General features: G+C 50.7%; 1 protein-coding gene and 1 long non-coding RNA gene across 4 annotated transcripts in view; one reads left to right on the top strand and one right to left on the bottom strand.

The window, feature by feature from the left end:
* TMEM63A (transmembrane protein 63A) overlaps positions 1 to 25,490 on the top strand; it is a 36,021-nt gene extending 10,531 nt beyond the window's left edge. Inside the window, exons 6-24 of one of the 3 annotated variants that reach the window (XR_015143546.1) lie at positions 587 to 624; positions 5,526 to 5,668; positions 6,622 to 6,673; positions 7,079 to 7,187; positions 8,144 to 8,214; positions 10,770 to 10,850; positions 11,094 to 11,217; positions 11,311 to 11,444; positions 12,968 to 13,105; positions 14,497 to 14,650; positions 17,291 to 17,453; positions 17,595 to 17,681; positions 18,171 to 18,233; positions 19,183 to 19,345; positions 20,273 to 20,378; positions 21,702 to 21,869; positions 22,576 to 22,691; positions 23,047 to 23,109; positions 24,543 to 25,490. Coding sequence is in view for 2 of the 3 variants with exons in the window: in XM_086345105.1 (XP_086201231.1) it covers positions 587 to 624; positions 5,526 to 5,668; positions 6,622 to 6,673; positions 7,079 to 7,187; positions 8,144 to 8,214; positions 10,770 to 10,850; positions 11,094 to 11,217; positions 11,311 to 11,444; positions 12,968 to 13,105; positions 14,497 to 14,650; positions 17,347 to 17,453; positions 17,595 to 17,681; positions 18,171 to 18,233; positions 19,183 to 19,345; positions 20,210 to 20,378; positions 21,702 to 21,869; positions 22,576 to 22,691; positions 23,047 to 23,109; positions 24,543 to 24,707 (2,145 nt within the window). In the remaining variant the exon portion in view is untranslated. Of the gene's footprint in view, positions 1 to 586; positions 625 to 5,525; positions 5,669 to 6,621; positions 6,674 to 7,078; positions 7,188 to 8,143; positions 8,215 to 10,769; positions 10,851 to 11,093; positions 11,218 to 11,310; positions 11,445 to 12,967; positions 13,106 to 14,496; positions 14,651 to 17,290; positions 17,454 to 17,594; positions 17,682 to 18,170; positions 18,234 to 19,182; positions 19,346 to 20,209; positions 20,379 to 21,701; positions 21,870 to 22,575; positions 22,692 to 23,046; positions 23,110 to 24,542 lie in introns of all 3 variants that reach the window. The other 2 variants (XM_086345105.1, XM_086345106.1) reach the window with 2 other exon arrangements.
* LOC147356833 (uncharacterized) lies at positions 19,555 to 23,977 on the bottom strand. The gene is made up of 2 exons (XR_015143551.1): positions 23,344 to 23,977; positions 19,555 to 21,061 (listed from the first exon to the last, which is right to left on the bottom strand). It is a non-coding gene; the product is annotated as an uncharacterized LOC147356833 (long non-coding RNA).
* Positions 25,491 to 25,727: the final 237 nt, after the last annotated feature.

The raw sequence follows: 25,727 nt of genomic DNA on the forward strand, positions 1-25,727 counted from the left end.
TGACACCCAGTAGGTCCTAAGTAACTGGCGAATGAATGACGAGCAAATAATTGTCTTTCCCAGCTGGGTGACAGTCCAACTTTAAGGTGAGCTAAGTTTAAGAGACGTGTTGGACAATAAAACCCACAACACCCTGTCCCTCTCTAAACCCCGCTCCAGGGAACTGTCCAGTTAAGCAGGCTTGTTTCCTTGGCTTTGTCTTGCATCTCATTGAGTCATTTTGAAAAGAACAGAAGCCCTCATCAACTTCTTCAGAGCGACGCTGAACTTTCATCAGCTCTCGATTTGAATTTCACCATTTGACCCAGAAGCCTGTATAATTCCACAAATTGTCAAAACTTGAGAGGTTTTCCCAAGATTTTCAGGCCCAGGACGCACGTTACAAAGGACTGGGAGCACGCAGACTCTGTCGTATTTGAACAAGAGCGTTGCTTGCTGAATTGGGGACAGAAGCAATTTGTTGTTTGTTTGTTTACTTTTATATAAAACAGGAAGTTAGATGGTTGTTTAGTGTCAAAGCTGATGATTATATCTGCCTCCGAAAAACAGAGATTATTGGAAGCTAACCCCTGTTCTCCATTTCCAGGGATTGTGCTCCTGGCTGACTGCAATCTTCCGCCTGCAGTGAGTACAGCGCGGGTGGCTGGGGATGTCTTGTTTGGGTGGGTTTGTATGGGTGTTTGGCCAATCAGGAGGAGAGACCCAAGGTGCTGATCCTGCTGCTGCTGCTGCTAAGTCGCTTCAGTTGTGTCTGACTCTGTGCGACCCCAGAGACGGCAGCCCACCAGGCTTCCCTGTCCCTGGGATTCTCCAGGCAAGAACACTGGAGTGGGTTGCCATTTCCTTCTCCAAAGCATGAAAGTGAAAAGTAAAAGTGAACTCACTAAGTTGTATCTGACTCCTAGCGACCTCATGGACTGTAGCCCACCAGGCTCCTCCGTCCATGGGACTTTCCAGGCAAGAGTACTGGAGTGGGGTGCCATTGCCTGAGCTGGAGTCTCTTAGATACTTTTCAGGCCCAAAGCAGTATGTGGGGGCAGAGAATTAAAGTGGCCCAGGCAGCCTCTATACAAGCTAATTAAAGCTAATTTTTTGCTTTAGGCAGTAATTCTGTCTGCTTACCATTTATCACTGATATATTTGCATGGAAGTTCTTCTAGGCAGCATCATATGTCTTTGAATTGGTGAACAATGGAGAAATAATGATTGTTTAATATATTCAGCTCATTTGGTTAAAAGTTTGCTGTTTTTCAAAACTTGGACCCCTTGGAGAGAAAGAGGTGCTTGGGGCCCAGTTAGTTGCATAGCATGTGATTGGCAGAGTCATGATACGGGACTCGGCTCTCCTGCCTGTGGTGTGTTCTATCCCATCTGAGAGGTCAGTGTTGTAAGATGCACACTATTTTATACAGCACCGAGAATGAGAAAATGCTTTCTATTATGCTGTGATCAGCTATGATCCCACCCCATTTCAGAGATGTTGAAATATGAAAAGGTTTTCTTAGAACTGATGAAATGTGGTAGTTCCAGGATATTGGGTAAATCCTTCTCTCTGGCACCCTTATGTCTGGCCTTCAGTTTTCTCAACTAAGCTGAGAAACACAACATTGTAAAGCATTTGTACTCTCCCTGGCCTTGCACACCCAGAAAAAGACTGAGCACAACAGCTGCTCTGCCTAATTCAGGTGCATTCATATGTGTGAGACCATGTTATAAAGAGCCGAGGTTGCTGAGGGTTGTTCTCAGGGGAAATGGCAGGAGGCAGTCTGTGCAGAATAAAGCAGAGAAATCTGTTCTGAAGCCAGAGGAAGCAGGAGGAGAGGTTTCTGGTGGGGAGGAGAGGACTGAGGTCAGGAAGGGTGGATTTGCTAGCCTCTCCCATCCCTGCCTGTTATGAAATCATGTCAGTGTTTCTTCTTTGCATTGGAAGTTGTCACACACTGTGTAGTAAGTCTATCACAGACAGAAAAGAATCAGCAAGAAGAAATTTTAGTCACCCCTAGCCCTACCTCTGAAAGGTACCTACGTGGTGCGTTTTCTCCTGCTCCGCCACTCTCCATATCACTGCTGGCTGGGGCTCAGGTGATCCCCACCCTGGACTGTGGCCCCCAACTCTCCGCCTGGATCGGGTGGGGCAGAACAGAAATTTTGACTCATTATCTTCATGGTGACTAGAAAACACTGCTTACAGTTTTCCCTGTGGTCCACACCTATGGCTTCCATCTTTCCATGTCCCCTTCCAGCGTAGACCTCGCCTCTCACTGAGTGGGGCTGTAACCTGTACAGCTGTGTATTCTGCTTTGTCATATTAATGCTATTTGTTGTTCAGTTGCTAAGTTGTGTCTGACTCTGATCCCATGGACTGCAGCACACCAGGCTTCCCTGTCCTTTATTATCTTTTGGAGGTTGCTCAAACTCATGTCCATTGAGTCAATGATACCATCCACCCATCTCATCCTCTGTCACCCCCATCTCCTCCTGCCCCCAGTCTTTCCCAGCCTCAGGTCTTTTCCAGTGAGTCGGTTCTTCCAATCAGGTGGCCAAGTATTTGTTGAGTAAGCACATGTTATGGCAAAGTATATGCATTTTGGTAGTTTATTTAGAAGTGAACACAGTGTAATCAGTTGTAGCGTTTTTCCTCCACCTATGCAATAAAAAGGAAGGATCTTAGCAAGCATCCCCACCCAGTGCGAGGTAGGCATCAGGCCTTGATCCTCACTTCCCCTTGTATGCCTGCTGAGTGGCCAGATAGCCAGCAGGTAGCAGCCTCTCCACTTTAGGTCCTAGCCTCCCGTGGTTCCCGTGACCCTCTCTGGAGGCAGCTTATCTGGATTCAACTGTGGTCTGTCTCTGTAGCTGAAGAGCCCACTCGCCATACCATTCACCACACCTTTCAGACCTGCCTTTTTATGCTGTTAGTTCAGTTCAGTTGCTCAGTCATGTCTAACTCTTTGTGACCCCATGGACTACAGCACGTCAGGCTTCCCTGTCCATCACCATCTCCAGAGCTTGCTCAAATTCATGTCCATCGAGTTGATGATGCCATCCAGCCATCTCATCCTCTGTTGTCCCCTTCTCCTCCTACCTTCAATCTTTCCCAGCATTAGGGTCTTTTCTAATGAGTCAGTTCTTTGCATCAGGTGGTCAAAGTATTGGAGCTTCAGTTTTAGCATCAGTCCTTCCAATGAATATTCAGGACTGATTTCCTTTAAGATTGCCTGGTTTGATCTCTTTGCAGTCCAAGGGACTCTCAAGAGTCTTCTCCCACACCACAGTTCAAAAGCATCAGTTCTTTGGGACTTAGGTTTCTTTATGGTCCAACTCTCACATCCATGCATGACTACTGGAAAAACCATAGCTTTGACTAGATGGACTTTTGTTGGCAAAGTAATGTCTCTGCTTTTTAATATGCTGTCTGTTACTGCTGCTGCTGCTGCTGGTGCTAAGTCACTTCAATTGTGTCCGACTCTGTGAGACCCCATAGACGGCAGCCCACCAGGCTCCCCCATCCCTGGGATTCTCCAGGCAAGAACACTGGAGTGGGTTGCCATTTCCTTCTCCAATGCATGAAGGTGAAAAGATAAAGTGAAGTCGCTCAGTTGTGTCTGACTCTTAGTGACCCCATGGACTGCAGCCTATCAGGATCCTCTGTCCATGGGACTTTCCAGGCAAGAGTACTGGAGTGGGGTGCCATTGCCTTCTCCGAATATGCTGTCTAGGTTATTTATAGCTTTTCTTCCAAGGATAAGTGTCTTTTAATTTCATGGCTGCAGTTACCATCTGCAGTGATTTTGTAGCCCAAGAAAATAAAGTCTGTCACTGTTTCCATTGTTTCACCATCTATTTGCTATGAAGTGTTGGGACCAGATGCCATGATCTTCGTTTTAAGCCAGTTTTTTCACTCTCCTCTTTCACTTTCATCAAGAGGCTCTTTAGTTCCTCTTTGCTTTCTGCATAAGGGTGGTGTCATCTACATATCTGAGGTTATTGATATTTCTCCCAGCAATCTTGATTCTAGCTTGTGCTTCATCCAGCCTGGCATTTTGCATGGTATACTTTGCCTATAAGTTAAATAAGCAGTGTGACAATATACAGCCTTGACGCACTCCTTTCCCGATTTGGAACCAGTCTGTTGTTCCATGTCCGGTTCTAACTATGGCTTCTTGACTTGCATGCAGGTTTCTTAGGAGATGGGTAAGGTGGTCTGGTATTCCCAACTCTTGAAGAATTTTCCACAGTTTGTTGTGATCCACCCAGTCAAAGGCTTTGGTGTAGTCAATAAAGCAGAATAGATGTTTTTCTGGAACTCTCATGCTTTTTCTATGATCCAACGGATGTTGGCAATTTGCTGTAGCCTTCTCTTACTTGAGCTCTTTCTTTCTTTTCTTTTGGCTGCACTGGATCTTCCTGTGGCGCCCAGGCTTCACTTGTTTCAGTGTATGGGCTTCTCTAGTTGTAGCGTGTGGGCTTAGTTGTTCCACAGCCTGTGGGATCTTCGTTCCCCTACCAGGGATCTCACTTACAGTGCCCTGCAACGGAAGGCAGATTGTTAACCTCTGGAGCACCAGGGTAGTCCCTCCTGGAGTTCCTTCTTCCCAGTGCAGTGCTTTCCTGGACTTCTGAGACCAAGACCCTCAGGGTACCTTCATGTCAGGAGCAAGAGATACCCCCCATGCCTTGTCCCTCCGTAGCAGGAAGGTCTGGCTGTCAGAAACCAGAATTTTAGTTTTCTGAGTGCCCAGATGACTCAGAGCCTCCAGATATAGCACTGAGGGTGGGAAGGGGTGGAGCAAGTTGCCCCCCGCCCACCGCTGGGGCCACAGCAGGGACACAGGGAGGAAGCAAGGCTGGTCGGGTGGACAGAGTCTTGCAGTGTTTAAAGCAGTGACCTCACCTCTCTCTCCTAGTTTGTCTGAGGGAGACGGGAGGAAGGGTGGGGGCTGTGAGCCTGACACACACAGCTTTGCTCAGAAGATTCCCAGCAACCCTCTTGTCAGTGGCTCTGCTTGTTCATGGATGCAGAGGAATAATTGTACTTACACGCTTCACCCCCATACAAATGTAGGCACAGATGTTTCTAGAGACAGTAAGTGGAGTGGTGGCAGGTTCTTTCATCCAGGAGAATGGGGTGGAGGCTGAGAGGCAGGCTCTGGAGTTCACGTTGTAGCTCTGCTGTTACAGGCTGGGTGATTGTAAAAGGTTTTTTTTTTTTTTAATGTTTATTGTTTATTTGACTGTGCTAGGCCTTAGCTGTGGCACGTAGGATCTAGCTCCCTGACCAGGGATCAAACCCCGGCCCCCCGCATTGGGAGCATGGAGTCTTAGCCACTGGACCACCAGGGACGTCCCAGACTGTAGACGTTAATGTGATTTTTCTGTTCCTGTTTCCTCACATGTAATATGGTAGTCAGATTGGGACCGACCTCCTGAACGGTCATGAGTTTTAAATGAGATAATCTGCGAGAGGCCTCAGGGGCCTGGCCCGGTACCAGTGCTCATTAGGATTCTGTGTGTGTCTTGGCCAGCGATGACCAGATCCTGGAGTGGTGTGGGGAGGACGCCATTCACTACCTGTCCTTCCAGAGACACATCATCTTCCTGCTGGTGGTGGTCAGCTGCTTGTCACTGTGCGTCATCCTGCCCGTCAACCTCTCAGGGGACTTGCTGGGTAAGGACTCCTCGTCTTGCCTGCGTTGGGCCCCAGGCAAGGCATCAGCCCTGGGGAAAGGGCTCATGGTGCTGGGTCAGAGCCCTGGCATTCCTGCTGAACTCAGATGTGAGAAGGTCTCAGGGTGACTTTCTGAACTGGCCCATTTGATTAAAGATCTGGTGGAGAATCCACCCCTGGACCAAGAGTTGGGGACTCTAATATCTAAGTAGGAGAAAGACCTCAAGATTTGCAAGATCGGAGCTTTCAGAGTGTGTTTTATAGCTTCCTGTCGCCACCCAAATCAGGTGGCCACAGTTAGTGGATCTGGAAGGTGGTTGTGATGCTCAGTAAAAATCCGAGTGTGAAATTCTATTTCCAAGTACCCGTAGGAATCCAACATCCAAAACACCATCGTAAATCTACTTCTTTTTTTTTTTTTTAAGGGTTTTTGATGTGGACCATTTAAAAAAAAAATCTTTATTGAATTTGTTATAGTATTTCTTCTGCTTTATGTTTCGGGTTTTTTTTTGGTTGTGAGGCATGTGGGATCTTATTAATAATTCCCGGACAAGGGATCAAATCTGCACCCCATGCATTGGAAGGTGGATTCCTAACCACTGAACCACCAGGGAAGTCCCATTGATCCACTTCTTATACCCAGTGATTCCCAGATTTGGTTTTGGGAACAGCTTAGGATGTTTCTAGATTTCCAAAGGGATGCCACAAGAATCTCAAAGCAAGATGAAGTCAAATTTTGACTTCAGGTAGGTTGAGAAGAAGTTGTCAGGAGCATATTGGAGTAAAGCAAAGGCCTTGGGTGGTGTAGCTCTGAAGACTGGACAAGCGTCACCATCCTCGGACTGGTTTGGATATCATATCCTTCCCCTCCTCAGAGCTCCACAAACCAAGGCTGCTCCCCTTACCCCCCTCATGTCTCTAGTGTGACCCTGAGTATCTGTGCTTCTCTGCAGACAAAGACCCTTACAGCTTTGGGAGGACAACAATCGCAAACCTGCAGACTGAGTGAGTATAAGGTGGCCAGGCATGAGGGTGTTGATGGGTGAGACCGAGGAGAGGGTGGACTCTGGAGCCCAGGATAGGCCAAAGCGAGAGGGTTAGCATCCCAAAGCTTCTTTGCCGCTAGCACCTGTCCCTGGGCTATGGGCGTGGACACGCCCCGGGCTGCTGCTGTTTTGCAGTGGATCTTAGGAGACCTGGGGGTGTCACGTGGGGCTGGGGTGCATTTGTCAGCGCAGTGCCCTCTATAAAGGGGCACTGGCCATGCCACCTCTGTCGGAGGAATCTGTTTTGATGAAGCGTTTGGCCTTCAGCTCAGGGCCATGAAGGTAACCAAGCCCAGCCCCTGCCCTCCAGCCCCTGCCTGGGGGCCCAGCCTTGATGGCAGGTGCTGTTCCCTTCTCCCCACAGCAACAACCTCCTCTGGCTGCACACCGTCTTTGCTATCCTTTACCTCATCCTCACCGTGGTCTTCATGCGACACCACACCCAGTCCATCAAGTACAAGGAGGAGAGCCTGGTGAGTAGGGGGTGGTCTGGGCATGTGCTGGGGAAGGTCTCAGGTGGGAGCCAGAAAGGAGTGCAAGGGGGCCTCAGACTTGCATGTGTGTGCTCAAAATTGGCATTTAGATTTTTTTTTGTTTGCTAGATTGTTTTAGGATTTGGCTATTACCCGCCGTTTTGCCAACTAGCCTTTAGATTTGTGGGGTTTGGGCTTGTAGTTACTGATTCTAAGTAACTTCCAAGAAGTTTGACTTGACAGCAGCTCCTTCTCTCTCTGCAGCCCACAACTTGACGGGGGTAGGGGAGGTTTCTCTTGTTACTGAGTCACTCAGTCATGTCTGACTCTTTGTGACCCCATGAACTGCAGACTACAGCATACCAGGCTTCCCTGTCCTTCACCATCTCCCGGAGTTTGCTTAAGCTCATGTCCACTGAGTTGATGTTGCCATCCAACCATCTCATCCTCTGTTGGCCCCTTCTTCTACCCTCAGTCTTTCCAAGCATCAGGGTCTTTTCCAATGAGTTAGTTCTTGGGTCTGACTCTGATATGCTGTGTGACCTCTTTTGAGTCACCTCCCCTCTCTGGGTTCTTTCTCAGTCTCTTGTCATGCGAAGGAGGCTCATAGAAATTGCTTTGGAAATGTATTTTTTCTTGGCTGTGCCACTGTGTGACATGTGGGGTCTTAGTTCCTTAACCAGGGATTGAACTCATGCCCCTGCAGTGGAAACACAGAGCCCTAACCGCTGTACTGCCAGGGAATCCCCTGGAAGTGTATTTTTGATTGCCTAGAAAAGATGCTATGTAAATAACAGACTTCAAGGCTCTGTCAGGCTTGGAAGATGAGCCTCTAAGCCCCTGAGCCCCCAGTGTTTTCCTTGGGGAGGAAAACAGGGTGAACAGCTTGAATAGGGTGTCCTTCTGCAGACTGGCTTGCCCTGGTGACTTTTCTCGCTTGGGTGTTTCTCTGGCAGGTGAGGAGGACCCTGTTTGTCACGGGACTCCCCAGACATGCCAAGAAGGAGACGGTGGAGAGCCACTTCCGGTGAGCAGGGCCATTTCCGCTGGGAGGGAAGGGGAGCACGGCCACCCTCCTGGTGGGACGGGCACCTTAGATGAGCTTGGGCACCCACAGAGACCCCCAGAGGGCCTGGCCCAGCCACAGAGCCTTGGATACTACTGTGCGCAGGCTCTGCTGGGGCTGCAAGGGCCTGGGCTGGGGTGTTGCGTCCTCTGCCAAAAGCCACGTGACTGCAGTAGCCAGAGTACAGGCCAGCATGTGGGAACAGAGAAACATCTCGAGAGCTAGTGGGGAAAGAAAAGGATTCACAGGAAACCCTCCCTCCCCACCAAAAAAAAAAGGATTCACCCTGGGCTTCTCCGTGTCAACTTTGCAGAAGAAGAGATACCTGAGAAAGAGTGGTCTCGGAGGGGAGGGACCTGGGCCTGCATTTCATGGTCCATTCTTCTGATCAGTGTGTGTTTCCTGAGTGAGCACTCTGTGTCCAGAGCTCTGTCCTCAGAGCAGCACCTCCTTTCCCAGCAGCCTCCTCTGAGCACCTGCACAGGGATCCTGCAGGGGGAGGATGGAGAAAGGGCTTTCCTGTGAGAAGGAAATTATGTGTGTACAGTGCCATGAATGCAGAGCATCATATGGCACATCAGGAAAGGGGGTGGTACGGGGGGAGCAGGCCAGAGACTCCCAGGATCCTGGGCTGGAGGGCTGGAACCCCAGCCAGGGAGCTGAGGTTTCAGTCTCTGTTCCTTCCTCATCAGCAGTCAGTAATTTGTAGTATGGGTTAAGGGTTGGCTGTGGCTTAGCTTGGGCTTCCCTGGTGGCTCAGTGGTAAAGAATCTGCCTGCAATGCAGGAGACCCAGGTTTGATCCCTGGTTTGGGAAGATCCCTTGGCTAGGAAGATCCCCAGGAGGAGGGCATGGCAACCCACTCCAGTATTCTTGCCACTCCAGTATTCTGGAGAATTCCATGGACAGAGGAGCCTGGCAGGCTACAGTCCATTGTGTCACACAGAACACAACTGAAGCAACTAAGCAACAGCATGGCTTAGCTTTGCCTTATTTATGAAGAACACTTTCTAAACAAATTACTCAAGTTCAAGTTCAGTCGCTCAGTCGTGTCCGACTCTTTGCGACCCCATGAACCACAGCATGCCAGGCCTCAAATTACTAGTATAAACAGAATTGTAAAATGAAATGTTTAAAATTTATTGACTAACCTCTCTTTCAGAAACTCAAAGCATTTTAGAAATATTTTTCTGTGTGTAAACACCGGATACTGGAATCATTTTCCTTGATTCCTTGAAACAGCTCTCCCAAGTGTCCTGTTAGGCAACATCTGGAAACAGTGCGTGTGTACATGCCCAGCTGTGTCCGACTCTTTGTGACCCACGGACTGTAGCCTGCCAGGCTCCTCTGTCCGTGGGATTTCCCAGGCAAGAATACTGGAGTGAGTTGCCATTTCCTCCTCGGGGGGATCTTCTCAACCTAGGGATCTAACTCACGTGTCCTACATCAGCAGTCAGGTTCTTTATCACTGAGCCACCAGGGAAGCCCTTTGGAAACAGTGGCTCCACTTAATGTATTTCTTAGAAAAAAAAAAGTCTTTGCATTCCCATTATGAACACTAAATCACACTTTCTCCTATTTTAGGAAGCCCTTCTAGTGAACACTGCTGCAATCCATGGGGATTGATGTGTGAATCAGCCTTGTAGCAAGGATGTTGTTCTCTTCTTCAAACCTCCTATTGGGACCTGAAATTGTGACAATTTCAGGCTGTCTGTCTCTCACTAAGATGTACACTTTTCCAGGCTCCACACCCAGTACCTGGTGCCTGGCATGAAGTAGATAGGCATTTACCTGGTTCAGGAATGCCCAGGAGTTGTACATATGATTATGTGCGTATGGTGAGGAAGCATCATATGGTGGGTTCAGGTATGGGTCCTGGACCTGGCCACCTGGGTTCCCTTCCTGGCTCAGACATGCACTCGCCGTGTGATCTTGATCACAAGTCATTTTACCTCTCTAGCATTTGTTTTCTTCATCTGTAAAGTGGGCACAGAAACCTCACAGGTCATGGTAAGGATCAGATAAATTAATGTTCTTACACTGCCCAGCCAAGAATAAGTATACATGCAGTATTTTACTATGATCTGTGAATGCATTTACTGGGCTGAGGGTCCTTTGCTTTCATTAGACCTGTGATTTTTCAAAAGGGTCACAAACTGAATAGGATTTCAGTGATGGTCTAAGGTAGATAATGACCTGGAGCAAACAACAAATTTATTCCCTTGAGTGGGTAGAGGAGGTAATGGATAGTGTTATTTTTTTCTCCAAAAGAAGTGCTGATTTAAAGCCAAGTAGATGTAAACTTGTCAGTGTCAGGCAGTTACTTCCTTGTTATTAAAAAGGACCTCTTTGTATTATACTTCAAAATTTCCCCCTTTGGTAAAAGACAAAGAGGAAAGAGGTCTCCACTGGTGCAGAAATGAAAATGTAATTGCTCTGCCAGCCTTGGAGTCTTTGGGGTCTCCCCTGCCAGGGGTTCTCTTTCCCAGTGGTCTTCTTTTGCTTCCGGGGCACAGGGACGCGTATCCCACGTGTGAAGTGGTGGAGGTCCAGCTGTGCTACGATGTGGCCAAGCTGATTTACCTGTGCAAGGAGAGGTAAGGGAGGCCTGGCAGGGCGGTGGGCATGGGCAAAGCTGGCCTGCAGCTTTCTGACCCCTTCCCTCTGAGATGCCCACCTTCCTTCCTTGCTGGCCTCGGCTTCCCCAGCGAGGATGGGAGGAGGGTGGCTCTGCCCTTTTCTTGCTTAGAAAGCTGGTGGTGACCAGTGGGTGATGACGGGTGCAGGCTGTGAGTCACACCACAGGATTGCGAGTCTGACGTTTGTCCCTCCCACTACAGAAAAAAGACTGAGAAGAGCCTGACCTACTACACAAACCTGCAGGTGAAGACAGGCCAGCGCACCTTCATCAACCCCAAGCCTTGTGGCCAGTTCTGCTGCTGTGAAGTGCGGGGTTGTGAGTGGGTGAGGGCCCACACCCCACCGGGGGCATGGGTGCTGGGCCCCCTGACACCCACACAAGGCCACGTCATCACAAGGGGTTGTGTCCTCTGATAGGAGGACGCCATCTCCTACTATGCGCGCATGAAGGACGGGCTGATGGAGAGGATCACAGAGGAGGAATGCAGGGTCCAGGACCAGCCCCTGGGAATGGCCTTCGTCACCTTCCAGGAGAAGTCCATGGCCACCTAGTGAGTGTGGGTGTGTTCTGTGCTTCCAGACAACTTGCTGTTCCTCTCGGGTTGAGATGGTCCTGCTGGACCGCCATCTCTGGGGTTTGTTTGTGGCATCTGCATCTCCTTCTCTGGCTGTGGCTGGCGTGGGGGGCAGCCACCCACTCCACTCACTCCCTCGGTGAGCCCAGCCTGTGTCTGTGTGACGACTGGGCTTGGGTGATTGCAGCTGGTTGTCATAGCCTTACCCTACTGCCGGGCTCTCACCAGCTGCCCAGGGATCCTCTTGCCTCTGTGGCCCAGCATTTTCCCAGGTGGGGTGTACACACCCTCCTTCATATACCCACTCTGGAATCAGATTCTCCTGTGTGTGTCCTTCCCATCTCCCTACAGAGGCATCACTGGAGGCGGAATGCTCACTGCTGACAGGAGCCTCGCCCAGGGGAGTGGGTTTTCACCTCGGCTCTAGCTCCTAAAGCACTCTCATGCCTGGGATCTCCATGTCATCTTGTGCTGGGGGCAGCAGGGGATGAGGGCAGGAGAGGGAGGCGGAAGGGAGGTGACCCAGCAAATGCCCCACTGCCTACCTTCCCTGCCTGGGGCTTCATGAACCCTGGGAACAGACCTCCTGGATGTGCCCTGCAGACCCTGAAGTGAGGCGGGGTCGGGGGAAGGCCAGTGAGAAGGGGAAGGGTGTTCTGAGATGGGAATGGGGGGCTGGTGGGTTCTTTGTGGGAGACTAAGGGGGGAAAGAGTGGTGAAGGTGGATGTGGGAGTCCTAGGGAGGGGTATCTTGGGGTCGTAAGTAATGCAGTCTAATGCTGCTAGGGAGTCTTCGGGGAGGTGGGGGAGTGAAAAGGTGAGGCCGTGGCCCCGGCAGGGGGATGCAACCAGAGCCCAGCTTAACAGGCAGCGTGTAGCAGGGGGGCAGCACGCAAGGAGGAGCCCCCTGTGTTGGGATGACGGGAACAGTATAGGAGCTTTAGTCAGACAGCTGGGATGCAAACCTCACTCTGAGAGCCTGCATTTCTTCATCTGTAAAATAGTAACGGTAATCCCTGACTGGCAGGCTTGTTCTCAGGACTGAACAAAGTTCTGCACATAGTGTGCTAAGAATGGCATCTCTTTCATAGCGTTAATTATAATAAGCTAATGATAAAGTAGCACCCCACTCCAGTACTCTTGCCTGGCAAATCCCATAGACGGAGGAGCCTGGTCGGCTGCAGTCCATGGGGTCGCTAAGAGTCAGGCACGACTGAGCGACTTCACTTTCACTTTTCACTTTCATGCATTGGAGAAGGAAATGGCAACCCACTCCAGTGTTCTTGCCTGGAGAATCCCAGGGACGGGGGAGCCTGGTGGGCTGCCGTCTATGGGGTCGCACAGAGTCGGACACGACTGAACTGACTTAGCAGCAGCAGCAATGATAAAGTAGAAGTCCTGCGCCACGGGGCTTCCACTCTCACATGGTCCTATTTGCCACATGTGTACATGGTACCCTGAGGGGTCTAGACACTGGCCATTTCTGCATTTCCTGGCAGCGTCCTGAAGGACTTCAACGCCTGCAAGTGTCAGGGCCTTCAGTGCAAAGGTGAGCCACAGCCTTCGTCCCACGGCAGAGAGCTCCGCATCTCCAGGTGGTCGGTCACCTTCGCCGCTTACCCCGAGGACATCTGCTGGTGAGCCCACAGCCAGGAAGGGGTGAGAAAGAGGCCGGGGTGTCCTGTGGGGCGGCCCGAGTCACCTGGAAGCACAGGTTTGACTCAGGGAGACACACACTCTCCTGCACGCCTCTGGGCTGCGGGTAGGGGGCATCATGGGGGGGCCTGTCTACATCCAGGGCTTCACTCCAATGTTTCTCCCTGGCATCAGCAGTGTCCAGTAGGGTTATAATAGGAGCTGTGTGTGTAATTTTAAGTTTCCTTTTAGCCACATTTAAAAAAGTAAAAGAAACTGATGAGTTCTCTGCTGGCCTAATGGTTAGGGTTCTAGGCTTTCACTACCGTGGCCTGGCTTCAGTCCCTTGTCGGGGAACTGAGATCCTGCAAGCCATGTGGTGTGGCCACAAAAACCCAAAAATTAAAAATAAAGAACAGGTCTAAAAAAAATATTAAAATTAACTCTCATAAGAATTCTCTCTCTATATATATAATGTTATCAGGTCAACATGTAATCAATTTTTAAAAATTGAAAAGTTTTGCAGTCTCCTTTTCCTATGTTGTGGTCTTTGAAATCCAGCATGTATTTGGCATTTCTGGCCCATCTCTGTCCAGACCAGCCACATATCAGCACTCAGCAGCCACCTGTGACTTGAGGCTGCTGTATCAGACAGGGCAGGCTTGCATTTAGTGCCAGCTGCCTCTGGCCTGGGGCACAAGCTGGTGACCTGAGCTGTGTCCGCGGGAGCCTGAAGCATGATGCCCAGGGCAAGGATGGCCCGGCAGAGGCCTCGGCTCGGCTCGCCGTCCAGCCTGGCCTCAGTTCCTTGTCCAGAGCAAGCTTTGGGCCCTCGCCTCTGCTGGCTGTGCGTCAGCCCCTGGCGGCTCTGCTCTTTGGTTTCCTGACCTTTCTAAACTTGGAACTGGTTATCACTCTGCTCTTGGTGGGGGCAAGAAGCCAGGGAGTTCCCAGCTGGGCCTTTTGCCTTTGTCCCCTGCCTCCCTCCTCCTCACACCCCAGCTCATGGGCCCCTCGGGGGTCATGTGTCTCTAGTGTGTCTGAGAAAGGCCACGTGGAGCCTTGTTTGGTCTGCTTGGAGGCTCCTGGTGTCTCTTCAGGTAGGTTCTGGCCCCAGACTCTAGCTGAGGAGCCATGTTAGCAGCAAATAACTTGTCTCCCCGCTGAGCTCACAGGGACCCCAAGTTTGACCTTCTTGGAGCTGAAGGTCAGTGCAGGACACTTGCCTGTGCTCCTGAGGTCAGAATGAGCCCTCAGCTGGAGCCCTCGGTCTAGTCGCTTGCCTTGCCTGAACCTGACCTTCTGACCCACCTTAGCCAAGTGCACTGTTGGTGTCTTAGGTGACCAGAGCCTGAGAGATAAGCCTCCAGGGCCCGTGTCCTCCTCTCTGCAGGAAGAACCTCTCCATTCAGGGCTTCCGCTGGTGGTTCCAATGGCTGGGCATCAACTTCATCCTCTTCGTGGTGCTATTTTTCCTGACCACACCCTCCATCATCCTGTCCACCATGGACAAGTTCAATGTCACCAAACCCATCCATGCACTGAATGTGAGTGACCGTTCTGCAAGACCCCTCCTGGCGGGGCTGGCGATAAGAGGGTGGAGTGGGAGGTGGAGGGATGAGGCCAAGGGCTGGGGTGGCAGGGTGGGGGTCAAACTAAACCGGAGTTTAGTTTCAAACTGAACCACTCGACTCATGTCTATGTTTTTAAGCCCTGGACATATATGGCAGCATTTATTACAATGTGTTTATAGTAATGTTACGTGCATATATATGTGTGTGTGTGCATGCATGTATATGAATGTGTATAGTGAAGCCGCTCAGTTGTGTCTGACTCTCTGTGACCCTGTGGACTGTAGCCTACCAAGCTCCTCCATCCATGGGATTCTCCAGGCAAGAATACTGGAGTGGGTTGCCATTTCCTTCTCCAGGGATCATCCCAACCCAGGGATCAAACCCGGGTCTCCCGCATTGCAGGCAGACGCTTTACCCTCTGAGCCACCAGGGAAGTCCATGTATGTGTGTATGTGTTACTATAAAGATATAGATACAACTCTAATGGAATCAATCTAAATGCTCAACAGTAGGGGAGATTTGAGTTGAATGAGGTGTATTCAGTCTGATAGACCATTAAGCTTTCATTAAAAAATTACATAGACTTTGTGGCAGACATAGGGGGCTTATGATAAGATCAGGATATAAAATTATCTCTCAGCAGTGGTCACAGTAATGTGCCAGTGAAGTGTGCTGCTATGGGGAGTGGCTAGCAAAGAATGAAAAAACGTCTTTTGCTCTCTGGGGTAGCAGGATCATGAATCAATTATTATTGTTGTTTTTTTTTTAAATTTCAGTTTCTGGTAATCTTGTTGTAAAGTTATTTACTCTAGATAGCTAATGAATGATTTTTTAAAAAATCTTACATGAATTGATAACAACTAAACACTCCCTAAAATGGCATCTACTTGGTTTCCCATAATTGGCTTTGCTGAAATATCATCCTCAGTCTTGTTTTTTTCAGTTCCACTTGGCATTTGGTTAATCATACCCTGGAAAACACACAGTGGACAGAGGGCCTGAGGGCCTGGTCCTAACTCTGCCATTCCCTAGCTGATGAATTCTGCGCCTTGCTTTTTCCTCTAAAGACTGGTTTTTCTTCTATAACACTCTGCCGTGTTATACTCATGGGGCTGTTGTGATAAATGGCTGAATAGATAATTTTAAAAATGCATAAGTTTTGTTGAGATTTTCAGCATGTCATTGAAGAATTGATGCTTTTTGAACTGTGGTGTTAGAGGAGACTCTTGAGAATTCCTTGGACAGCAAGGAGATCAGACCAGTCAATCCTAAAGGAAATCAGTCCTGAATTTTCATTGGAAGGACTGATGCTGAAGCTGAAGCTGAAGAACTGACTCATTAGAAAAGACCCTGATGCTGGGAAAGATTGAGGGCAGGAGAAGGGGATGACAGAGAATGAGGTGGTTGGATAGCATCACTGACTCAATGGACATGAGTTTGAGCAAGCTCTGGAAGTTGGTGATAGACAGGGAAGCCGGATGTGCTGCAGTCCATGGGGTCACAAAGAGTTGGAAATGACTTAGCGACTGAACTGACTGTGTGGTTGGGCTTCCCAGGTGGCTCAGTGGTAAGGAATCTGCCTACTAATGCAGGAGATGCAGGTTCGATCCCTCAGTTGGGAAGATCCCCTGGAGGAGGAAATGGCAACCCACTCTAATATTCTTGCCTGGGAAATACCATGGACAGAGGAACCTAATGGGCTATAGTCCATGGGGTCCCAAAAGAGTTGCACATGACTTAATAACTTAACAACAACAGTGTACCGTCAAGGCCTATTCTTTTGAGGAAGGATCTGCTGATTAGAATTCCCTTTTGTCCATTTTACAGAGAAGATACCCTTATTTCATTGTTTGTGATTCTAGTTTTAGTTTCTTACAGTAAAGCAAGATCTTAAAGATGCTTGCAAAAAGTACAGAATCCTAGATTTCATTTCCCTTGCTCTTTTCCAGTTAATTTACGGTCAAATTCAACAGCACTTTTCAGAAATTCACCTTTATCAAGTCTTTCCAAAGTGTCCAACCTAGTTTTCAAAGAAAACTTCTATTGTTACAAGGCTCATTTTTTCAGAGAAGGTAATAAGTTAATCAAATCATGAAACCGCAATAACAAGTACAACAGGCAGAGACCGGGTCGGGAACTAACATGGCACAGTTCTGGGGAGCTGTGAGTGGGCCAGTGGGAGCTGAGTGCGCCGGAGGCTGGAGAGGCGTCCTGGCCATCAGTACTACATCTTCCTGTGGTGTCTGCTGTTGGCTTTTTATAGGGAACAGAAGAGCTTCTCTATCTGGCCAGGAAGATGAGTGGAGTTCAGTTGTATATGAAGTTGCTTTTGTCCCTCTAAAGCGCTGCACAGGGACTTGCCTGGAGATCCAGTGGTTAAGACTTGGCGCTTTCACTGTAGGGGCGTGGGTTCAATCCCTGGTCAGGGAACTAAGATCCCACATGCTGTGTGGCATGGCCAAAAAAAAAAAAAAGAGCTGTGCAAATGTCAGGTGCTGTTATCATCTATTCAGCCAGCATTATGGAATATCTACCCTGTACCAGGTACAGCATTGGTTCTAGGGGACAAATATGACCAAAACCCCTGAGTTCACTGAGTCACCGTGCCAACAGGTCACGACCCAGATCGCCCAGGCTCACAGCTCTCTCTGCTATGGACTGTTTTCTAGAACCCTGTCATCAGCCAGTTCTTCCCAACCCTCCTCCTGTGGTCCTTCTCTGCCCTGCTCCCCACCATCGTCTACTACTCTACACTGCTGGAATCTCACTGGACCAAGTGAGTTTTCTGAGACTCACCCCTGAGGGAGGGGTCTCTGGCCCTGCAGCCTACCAGCGCGATGGGCACACAGCAAGGGCCTTCCTGGGAATACCTGGGGCATCTGAGGGACTTCGAGGGCTCACGTCTGACTTCCTGCAGGTCAGGAGAGAACTGGATCATGATGACCAAGGTCTACATATTCTTGATCTTCATGGTGCTGATCCTGCCCTCCCTTGGCCTCACCAGGTACACATTACCACCTCCTGCTCTAAGTTCAGAACCAAGGTCACATCCAGAGAACGCTGTCTCCAAGAAAATGCAAATGGTTTGGAAGTGGATCCAAATTGTTAACAACATTTAAACCTGTCATACCCCCTTGGAGTGCCATTGTGCCGGCCCACTGATACTTTCAGAGATAGGTTCTTTCTGCCTTGAAAACAAAAATGCTTAAAAATGAAACTTATCATGGACCTTCCACTTAGGGAGCGAGTCTAATTGTGGCTTTGGTTATTCTGAGGAAGGAAGCTTTTGTGAAAGCAGGCCCTGATAAGTTATGTTGAAATAAGTAACCAGTGTACATGCAATGTAGAAAACCAATGTAGATCTTGAGATTAGGCCTTTTACAAAACAAACAACAATCAAAAAAAGCAGAAAGCAAAAAAAAAGAAAGAAAATATAGGTATGATCACATGGAGTATTGGAAATAAATTCTTACAGGATTTATTTTTCTTTCAGTTTGGATTTTTTCTTCCGGTGGCTCTTTGATAAAACATCCTCAGAGGCCTCTATCAGGTTGGAGTAAGTATCGGCCACATTGAGTTCTGGCTCTAGATCCGGGATGAATGTCCCCTGGGGCTGGGCCTCGGACGACAGAGGAGGAGGGAAGTCTGTGCTTCAGCGCCTGTAGCCTCCCCTTCACCCCTCCAGCTTCCTGGCTGGGCTGCACCCTGGGAACTGACCCACTTTGTGCCACGTGTGCAGAAATGTGGTTAATCTTTTAGGTTAAAACTCAATTAGTGACAGTCTCCTTCATCCTTTGAAACTTACTGAAAACAGAACCGCTTGGGGAGAGGGAACTGCTAGGTCTCAGGGGTGCCAGGGAAGGGAAAGGGAAATAGTGATTAACACTGCAACCAGAATAACTGTCTGGCCCCGGGTTATTTTTGCTATGAGAGTGGAGTTAATTTCTAAATGTGTGTCCTTGTTAGTATTTTCAGCTTATACCACACCCTTTTAATAACAATACCTGTTATTTAAGAAGATGCTCTGCTAAATGCTTTCTTCTGTTTCTCATCGAATCTTCACAACAAGCTATGAGGCAGAAATGATGACTATTTCTATTTTACGGATGAGGAGACTGAGGCCCAGAGGTGTTGAAGAACTTGCCCAAAGCTACCCAGCCAGTTAAGAGACAGAGCTGGGATACAGCCCAGCCCTCTGGTACTACACTGTAGGTCCTGATGTAGACCCTAAGGTTCAAGATAAACTTTTCTAAGGGAGTGTTCACAGGGAGGCCTGCGCGTGCCTATCTGAAAGGAGAGAGCGAATTTTCTTAAGTTCTCGCTGGGTAACCTGAGGACTTGGGAGCTGGCAGCCACAGACACACTGAACCCAACTAGCTCAGGTCTAGGTTGACAGTGATAGCCAGATGGCCAAATCCATGGTTAGTTCTCAGTCCCTCCTCTGCCCAGCTGCGGGCTCCTCTCCCTCCCTGGGTGCTCAGCTCACACACCCGGCGGCTCCCCAGGTGCGTCTTCCTGCCCGACCAGGGCGCCTTCTTTGTGAACTACGTCATCGCCTCGGCCTTCATCGGCAACGGCATGGAGCTCCTGCGGCTGCCCGGCCTCATTCTCTACACCTTCCGCATGGTCATGGCCAAGACCGCGGCCGACCGCAAGAACGTAAAGCAGGTACGAGGGTGGACGTGGGTGCTGCCTTCGTCCTAGAGCCTCCCCACCAACCACATTTACCTAGCGGAGTGCCAGGCACCATGCTCAGGGCCTCCTAGTTCGGCCCAGGGCCCCACTGCGGGGAATGGAGGTGTGAGGCACCTGTGTGAAGGTGGCCTGGCTACATTGTCCTCTATCCACTCTGTCTTGGGCAGAGGAGAGAGTGGGGATTTTTGCATTTTAACTGGCCTGATCTCACACACACACACGCACACACACACACACACACATTCACACAACTAAGATCCATACATTCCTTTCCCATAGCCCTCTATTTGCATAAATTGTTAGATAACCCGAGAGGTCAAAGGCATTTGGGACTGATGGCATTTGTTTCAAGAGTCTAAATTGGGTGTGTGGGGTTCTCTTTTACTCTCCTTTGCTGTTGTGGGAACCATGAGCAGAGAGGCCCTGCATCCTGTCACTGAAATCTTCAGAGCCCCTGTGAGATGGGCCCTACTGGAGCCCACCTTGCAGACGCACAGACTGAGCCACAGGGAGGTCAAATGCTTGGCTGAGACACACGGCTCGAAGGGGCGGAGCTGACCTTGGGTCTGACGCCAGAGTCTGTGGAGGATCGTTCTACAGTCAGACGTATCCCCTCTGTCCTTTGGAGGCTCACAGGCCTGTTGGGTAGACACGATTAGAACAAGGAAAACACTATGAAAACATGCGTCATCATGCCTCGAGAGGTCTGGGTGTGAGCTAAGTGAAGCTGGAGGAGGCTTGTGGAGGGGCAGAAAGGGCCTTGCTTGAGAGGTGGGGGTCACTGTGAGTCTCCCATTTCCAAAGTCCTCCCCGACGTGTTCTCCTCGACCACCTCAGAGAGCACGGAGGTGGGCTGGAGTGGACCAAAGCCCTAAGTTCTTCACCATCTCGCGATCGCAGAACCAGGCCTTCGAGTACGAGTTTGGAGCCATGTATGCGTGGATGCTGTGCGTCTTCACTGTCATCATGGCCTACAGCATCACCTGCCCCATCATTGTGCCGTTTGGTGAGTTGGCCCCAGGGTAGGTGGGTGGCTGGTTCCGAAGGGTTCCCCAGGACAGCCAGCACCAGGACGTCATGGAGCGCCCCAGACAGAGGGCCTCTTGTAACCCCGAGAACCACAAGCTGTGGCTCATAGCCACAGCCACACCAAATTTAATTTCACTTCTCGTGGATTGCCACCACTGGCCTTCCAAACTGAGACCTCTCTGAGTCCTCCTCCGGTCTTATGGCCTCTGCTGGCTGAGTGCTTCGTTCTCAGCTGGTTCTCAGCCAGCAGCACTGGGGGAGGCCTTGAGTTTGTCGCTGTGGCCGCCACTGTCGCCCTCCATGTGGATTACCACACTTCACTCTCTTGCTGCTGCTACTGCTGCTAAGTTGCTTCAGTCGTGTCCGACTCTGTGCGACCCCAGAGACAACAGCCCACCAGGCTCCCCCGTCCCTGGGATTCTCCAGGCAAGAACACTGGAGTGGGTTGCCATTTCCTTCTCCACTTCACTCTCTTACAATCCTTCAAAGCAGGTCTTGTTTCTGTCCCCTTTTCACAGATGAAGCACTTAACCCTGTGTTAGTGAGGAGTGGAGGCAGGATTTGAACTTAGGACTTTGAAGGCCAAGGTCTCCTTGACTTAAAAGGCCAAGGTCTTGCAAATAAAATACATCCTCAGGAGCTGGCAACAGATGGAAGACTCTGGAAGGAAAGAGAACATCCGGGAGACTGTTGGCTGAGGTTTAGGAGGAAGTTTTCATTTTCTCTATATAATCTCTTGTACTATTTTAAAGATCTACAGTAGTGTTACTCTTTCAAAGCAACAACAATTTTTTTTTTTTTTTAAAGAACCTGACATAATAGAAAAGGCTGCACCTGCGTACCTTCTGTGCCATCCCTGGGTTTAGACCCTTGGGCCTCTGTTGACAGGGACGGTGCAGGGGGTCGGCTTGTGTGGGAAAGGAGAGGAGAGTGGGAGCACTGAGGGGCAAGGGGAGGGGCTCAGCCTGCTGGGGGGTGCTCAGTGTGGGAGGAAGTTGAGGCCAGGCATCTGGGTGTAACATCTCCTCTTTCCCCAAAATGGTCCTAGAACTGCAGTGATCCAAGAGGATACACAGAAACCTCTACTCCCTGGGGTCAGAAAGAGGCTAGGAAAGGGGAAGAAGAGAGGAGAGAAGGGGAGAGGGGGGTTGGGGAGAGCGAGAGCCGGGAGATGCAGGTACACATGGAGCCCAGCAGCTGCCTTGGCTCCAGCTCTGGCACAAAACGTGCCTCCAGGAGGCAGGGGGCAGAGCAGCCCCTGGTCCCAGCCGAGGTCCAGCTCACAGCCCTGGCTCTGCAGGCCTCATCTACATCCTGCTCAAGCACATGGTGGACCGGCACAACCTCTACTTCGCCTACCTCCCGGCCAAGCTGGAGAAGAGGATCCACTTCGCGGCTGTGAACCAGGCCCTGGCCGCTCCCATCCTGTGCCTCTTCTGGCTCTACTTCTTCTCCTTCCTGCGCCTGGGTAAGCAGCCCTGCCAACTAGGGCAGGGGTGGAGGGCAGGAGGCCACCCCCAACCTCCCATTCCCACATCAACACCAGCCAGTCAAATCTCTCACTGCTTTAAGAGCATCAACTCGGTGTCCAATCAGAAGGTGGTACCCCAGGGTGAGGGCTGATTGGGTGCAGCACTGACAACCTGTTTCCAAGCTCCTGAGGTCAGCTGTAAGCTGGGGAAGGCCAGGTCCATTGCCCCAGATAGCCTTCAGGGAAGATGAAGGGACTGGACCAGAGGAGAGAGGGAAGTTTGTCCGCGTGATTCTTTTAGGGTGTGGATGGGCCCAGGTCCTCACATGTCACAGTGTGGAGGAGGTAGGGGCAGGCAGGAGGGAAAACTGCTACTCTTGGGAAAAAGGAAAATGCAGAAGAGATGCCTGACTCTGCCCAGGGCACTGGAGACTGGAGGGAACCAACCCAGCAAGGAGGTTGGCCTCTTGCCATTGACTCAGTGCCCCAGTGTCCAAAATTGACCCGGGATAACGACAGCTATTCAGTGCATCACTCTGTGTGCCCCTGGGGGTGAAGACAGCGTCCCAGCTGCTGGAGATGGTGGGAAGGGGGAGGGAATGATGTCTTCTCTTTTATTTGTGGCCTGAGGGAGAAGCCACACAACAGTTCGTGCAGCAGGTGTGACCTCCCTCCATCAAGGCTGGCATCCCTCTGTCCCCAGGTCTGAAGGCTCCCCTCACCCTGTTCACCTTCCTGGTGCTGCTGCTCACCATCCTGGTCTGCTTGGCATATACCTGCTTTGGATGCTTCAAGCACCTCAGCCCTCTCAACTACAAGGTAAAGGGCCCCTGCCCCGCCAGAGTCTGGCAGAAGATGGTTGGGTTCATCCTCCAGCCCTCCTATGGGAAGGATACGCCTTCCCATATCAACAGATCAGCAGCCCTCTCCAGATTTTATTTATCCACAGGGAAGGCGTGGGTAGTTGGCTGTGATGTGTAGCTTCCCCGCCCTCCCCTTCCCTGCTCCGTACGCTGCCTTCCCCCCACCACCCCATCCTCTCTTGGGCTGCTGCTGGTAGCTTTGTGCCAGCTGGTACTATTATTCTGGGTGTTAATAGTCTGTTTGTTTAGAGGGTGTTAGTTCAGAAAGATCAGTTATGTTTATCATTGCAAGTTTTTGCTGTTATCTGCAGACAGAAGAATCGGCGAGTGACAAAGGCAATGAGGCGGGGGCCCACGTACCTCCACCGTTCACAGTAAGTGTGTTTCTTACCCGAGTGCGGAGCACCTGCACAGGCCCAGCCAGATGGGCCTTGCAAACACACTTTGATCTTCTCTATTAAGACAGAAGTCCCCTGATCATGTGGCAGGAGGGTTTCTGAATTAATGTCATTTGAGAAGGAATCCCTGGTCCCTCCGGATGTTTTCTCTTGCATGTGTGAAGCCACATCCATCACCCAGAAGATAATTAGTTTTACCACGATACGTACCGATCCCCCTTGGTTTCAGTTCCCTGCTCACTTTCCTTCTCTGCATATTTCATGCTTGGTGAGTTTTTGTTGTTGCTGCTGCTGCTGTTGTTTTTTCAGTTGGAGGATCATTACTTTACAATGTTGGGTTAGTTTCTGCTGGACAACAGTGTGCATCAGCTATAAGTATACTTATACCCCCTCCCTCTTGAGCCTCCCTCCCACCCCTCATCTCTTTCCTTCTCTGCATGTTTAATGATTGATGAGTTTCGATCTTTACTGAAGCCATTTCTCAAGGCCCTGTGGTTTGATGAAGGTTTATCAGAGCATTTCATCAGCACCTGCCTGTGTGAGGTGCTTCACGAGGCATTAAGAGGGTGTCACACTAACTCCTCTCTGAATTCAGTAGATGAGCGTGGCACCTGCTTTGGAGGAGGACACCGAGTTAGAAAGATACCAGGACTCCTTTCCTTCCTGATTCTCCCTGCTTCTGGCTTCCAGGGTCCTCCTCCTGTGGTGGGCTTGGGAAAGGAGAATGGAGCCCCAGGCTCCCAGAGCTGTGACCGCCGGCCTGGCAGATCGGGCTGGGACTGACCGACAGGGCTGGGACAGTGCCGATCTGAGTCAGTAGCAGTGTGCTTTTCGTTGGCTCCCTCCCACGTGTCAGGCACTCTTATCAGTGTCTGTCCTTGGACCAGCTCTGGAGGTTTCAGGAAGATTCATCGCCCAGAGGCACAACTCTGAGTGTGCCTGCCAGAGACGGCAGGTGGCGGATATAAACGCCTCATTCTCAGCCTGGTTTGGGGTTGGCAGCCGGAGTCTGGGATTGAGAGGAAGCACAGCCTGCACAGATTCGCTCAGCTCCTCAGAAGTCCCACTGACAGCATTCTAAACCTGTCCTGTGTTGATAGACCTGATTCCTATAAAAAGTTCCTCTAGAGTTGAGGATGTTTTGTCTCCTCTGAAAAAGAGGTGTGCTTTCTTCTCTAGCACCATGAGAACTACATGGCTGTGCTTTCTGATCTGCTCTGGCTACTGGGAGAATGTGCCAGTTGCTATCTTTTAGGTCATGTCCTAAGCTGATGTTGTTTCTTTATGTGTCCTTTATGAGAATTCTGTTGTGTCTTCCTGCTGGAGGGAGTTGGGACAGTAGGGGGAGAATGGGGTCTGGAATCTCGTGCCCAGCCCTCCCAAGCACTAACGCCCCCATTTGTTGGCAGCCCTACGTGCCCCGGATTCTGAACAGCTCGTCCTCAGAGAAAACAGCCCTGTCTCCGCAGCAGCAGACCTACGGCGCCATCAACAACATCAGCGGGACTGTTGCGGGGCAGTGTCTGGCACAGAGCCCGGAGGACAGTGTGGCAGCCGCTGGCCAGGGGGACTGAGGGCTGGGGAACTGCCGGGCTGGTCCAGGCTCGGGGCCCTGGGGACTCAGGAGGTGAAGAGACAGGTGGAGAGGCGGCTGGCCCTCGAGCTCAACCAAGTTCAGGACTTCTTTCCACCTGTTTTATGCACAGCCACTCTAAAGAGAAGAAAGCGGAAAGGGGCTCTGGCCCTTGGCTGAGCAGGGAGGGCGGGACCGCCATCAGGTGGGGTTCTTTTGTGCACAGGTGCAGCCCTGGACTCTCACTTGCTCGCCTGAGGCTCTATTTCTTTCCAAGTCCCCCTCCTCCTGCACAAGTGCCCAGCTCTGTGGCTGGGATGATGGCCCTGGTGATTTTTAGCAGGATCATGTGTTGAAACTGTGTCCCTCCAACCCATGAGCATGGTGACAGAATCAAGGAAGAGGGGGCTGCACCGTGTGGAAGACCTTCTCCCTCTGAGCATCCAGACACTGCCCACCCCTCTCCAGGCACACACACATACCACCGATAACCAAAGAGGCTGCAGCAGCCACAGGCCTGAGATGGGTTCCTGATGGTGGTCCAGGTCCATCCCAGCTTCGCCTCACGGGTACCGGACCCTTCCCACCCCTGCCCCACCCTGGGAGTCAGCTGCAGGAAGCAGGAGGGGTTGTGGGCCAGCGCCAGGCTGCAGCAGGCTTCTCCATATCCCCACCAGGGTTTTTTTTTTTTTCTTTCATGTTGCCAGTGACATGGTGGCTGGGTCGGGGTCACCTGCACGGCAGGGACCATGAGGACCACTAATAAAGTGCCCACTCAGCCAGACTGCAGAGATCCAGCCTTCCCTGCCTCGTCCCATCCGGTGCATGGGGCTCCATCTGAAGCCCTTGATTCCATCTGTCTGTTCCCTCCAGAAGGAAGAGTGCTCAGGGCCTCCTTGAAGCCAAGCGAGAACTATAGCCACAGAAGGAGGGGCTCAGCCTCTTGCCTTTTCTCTCCCAACCAGACCCCATGGCTGCAATGCTTCTTTGGGCACTTGCTGGAGAAGCCGCCTCCCAACTG

Source organism: Bos grunniens, chromosome 16 (genome assembly GCF_055505025.1).
Source record: "Bos grunniens cultivar Pamir isolate PY7600 chromosome 16, Bosgru_T2T1.0, whole genome shotgun sequence".
Classification (NCBI taxonomy): Eukaryota; Metazoa; Chordata; class Mammalia; order Artiodactyla; family Bovidae; genus Bos; species Bos grunniens.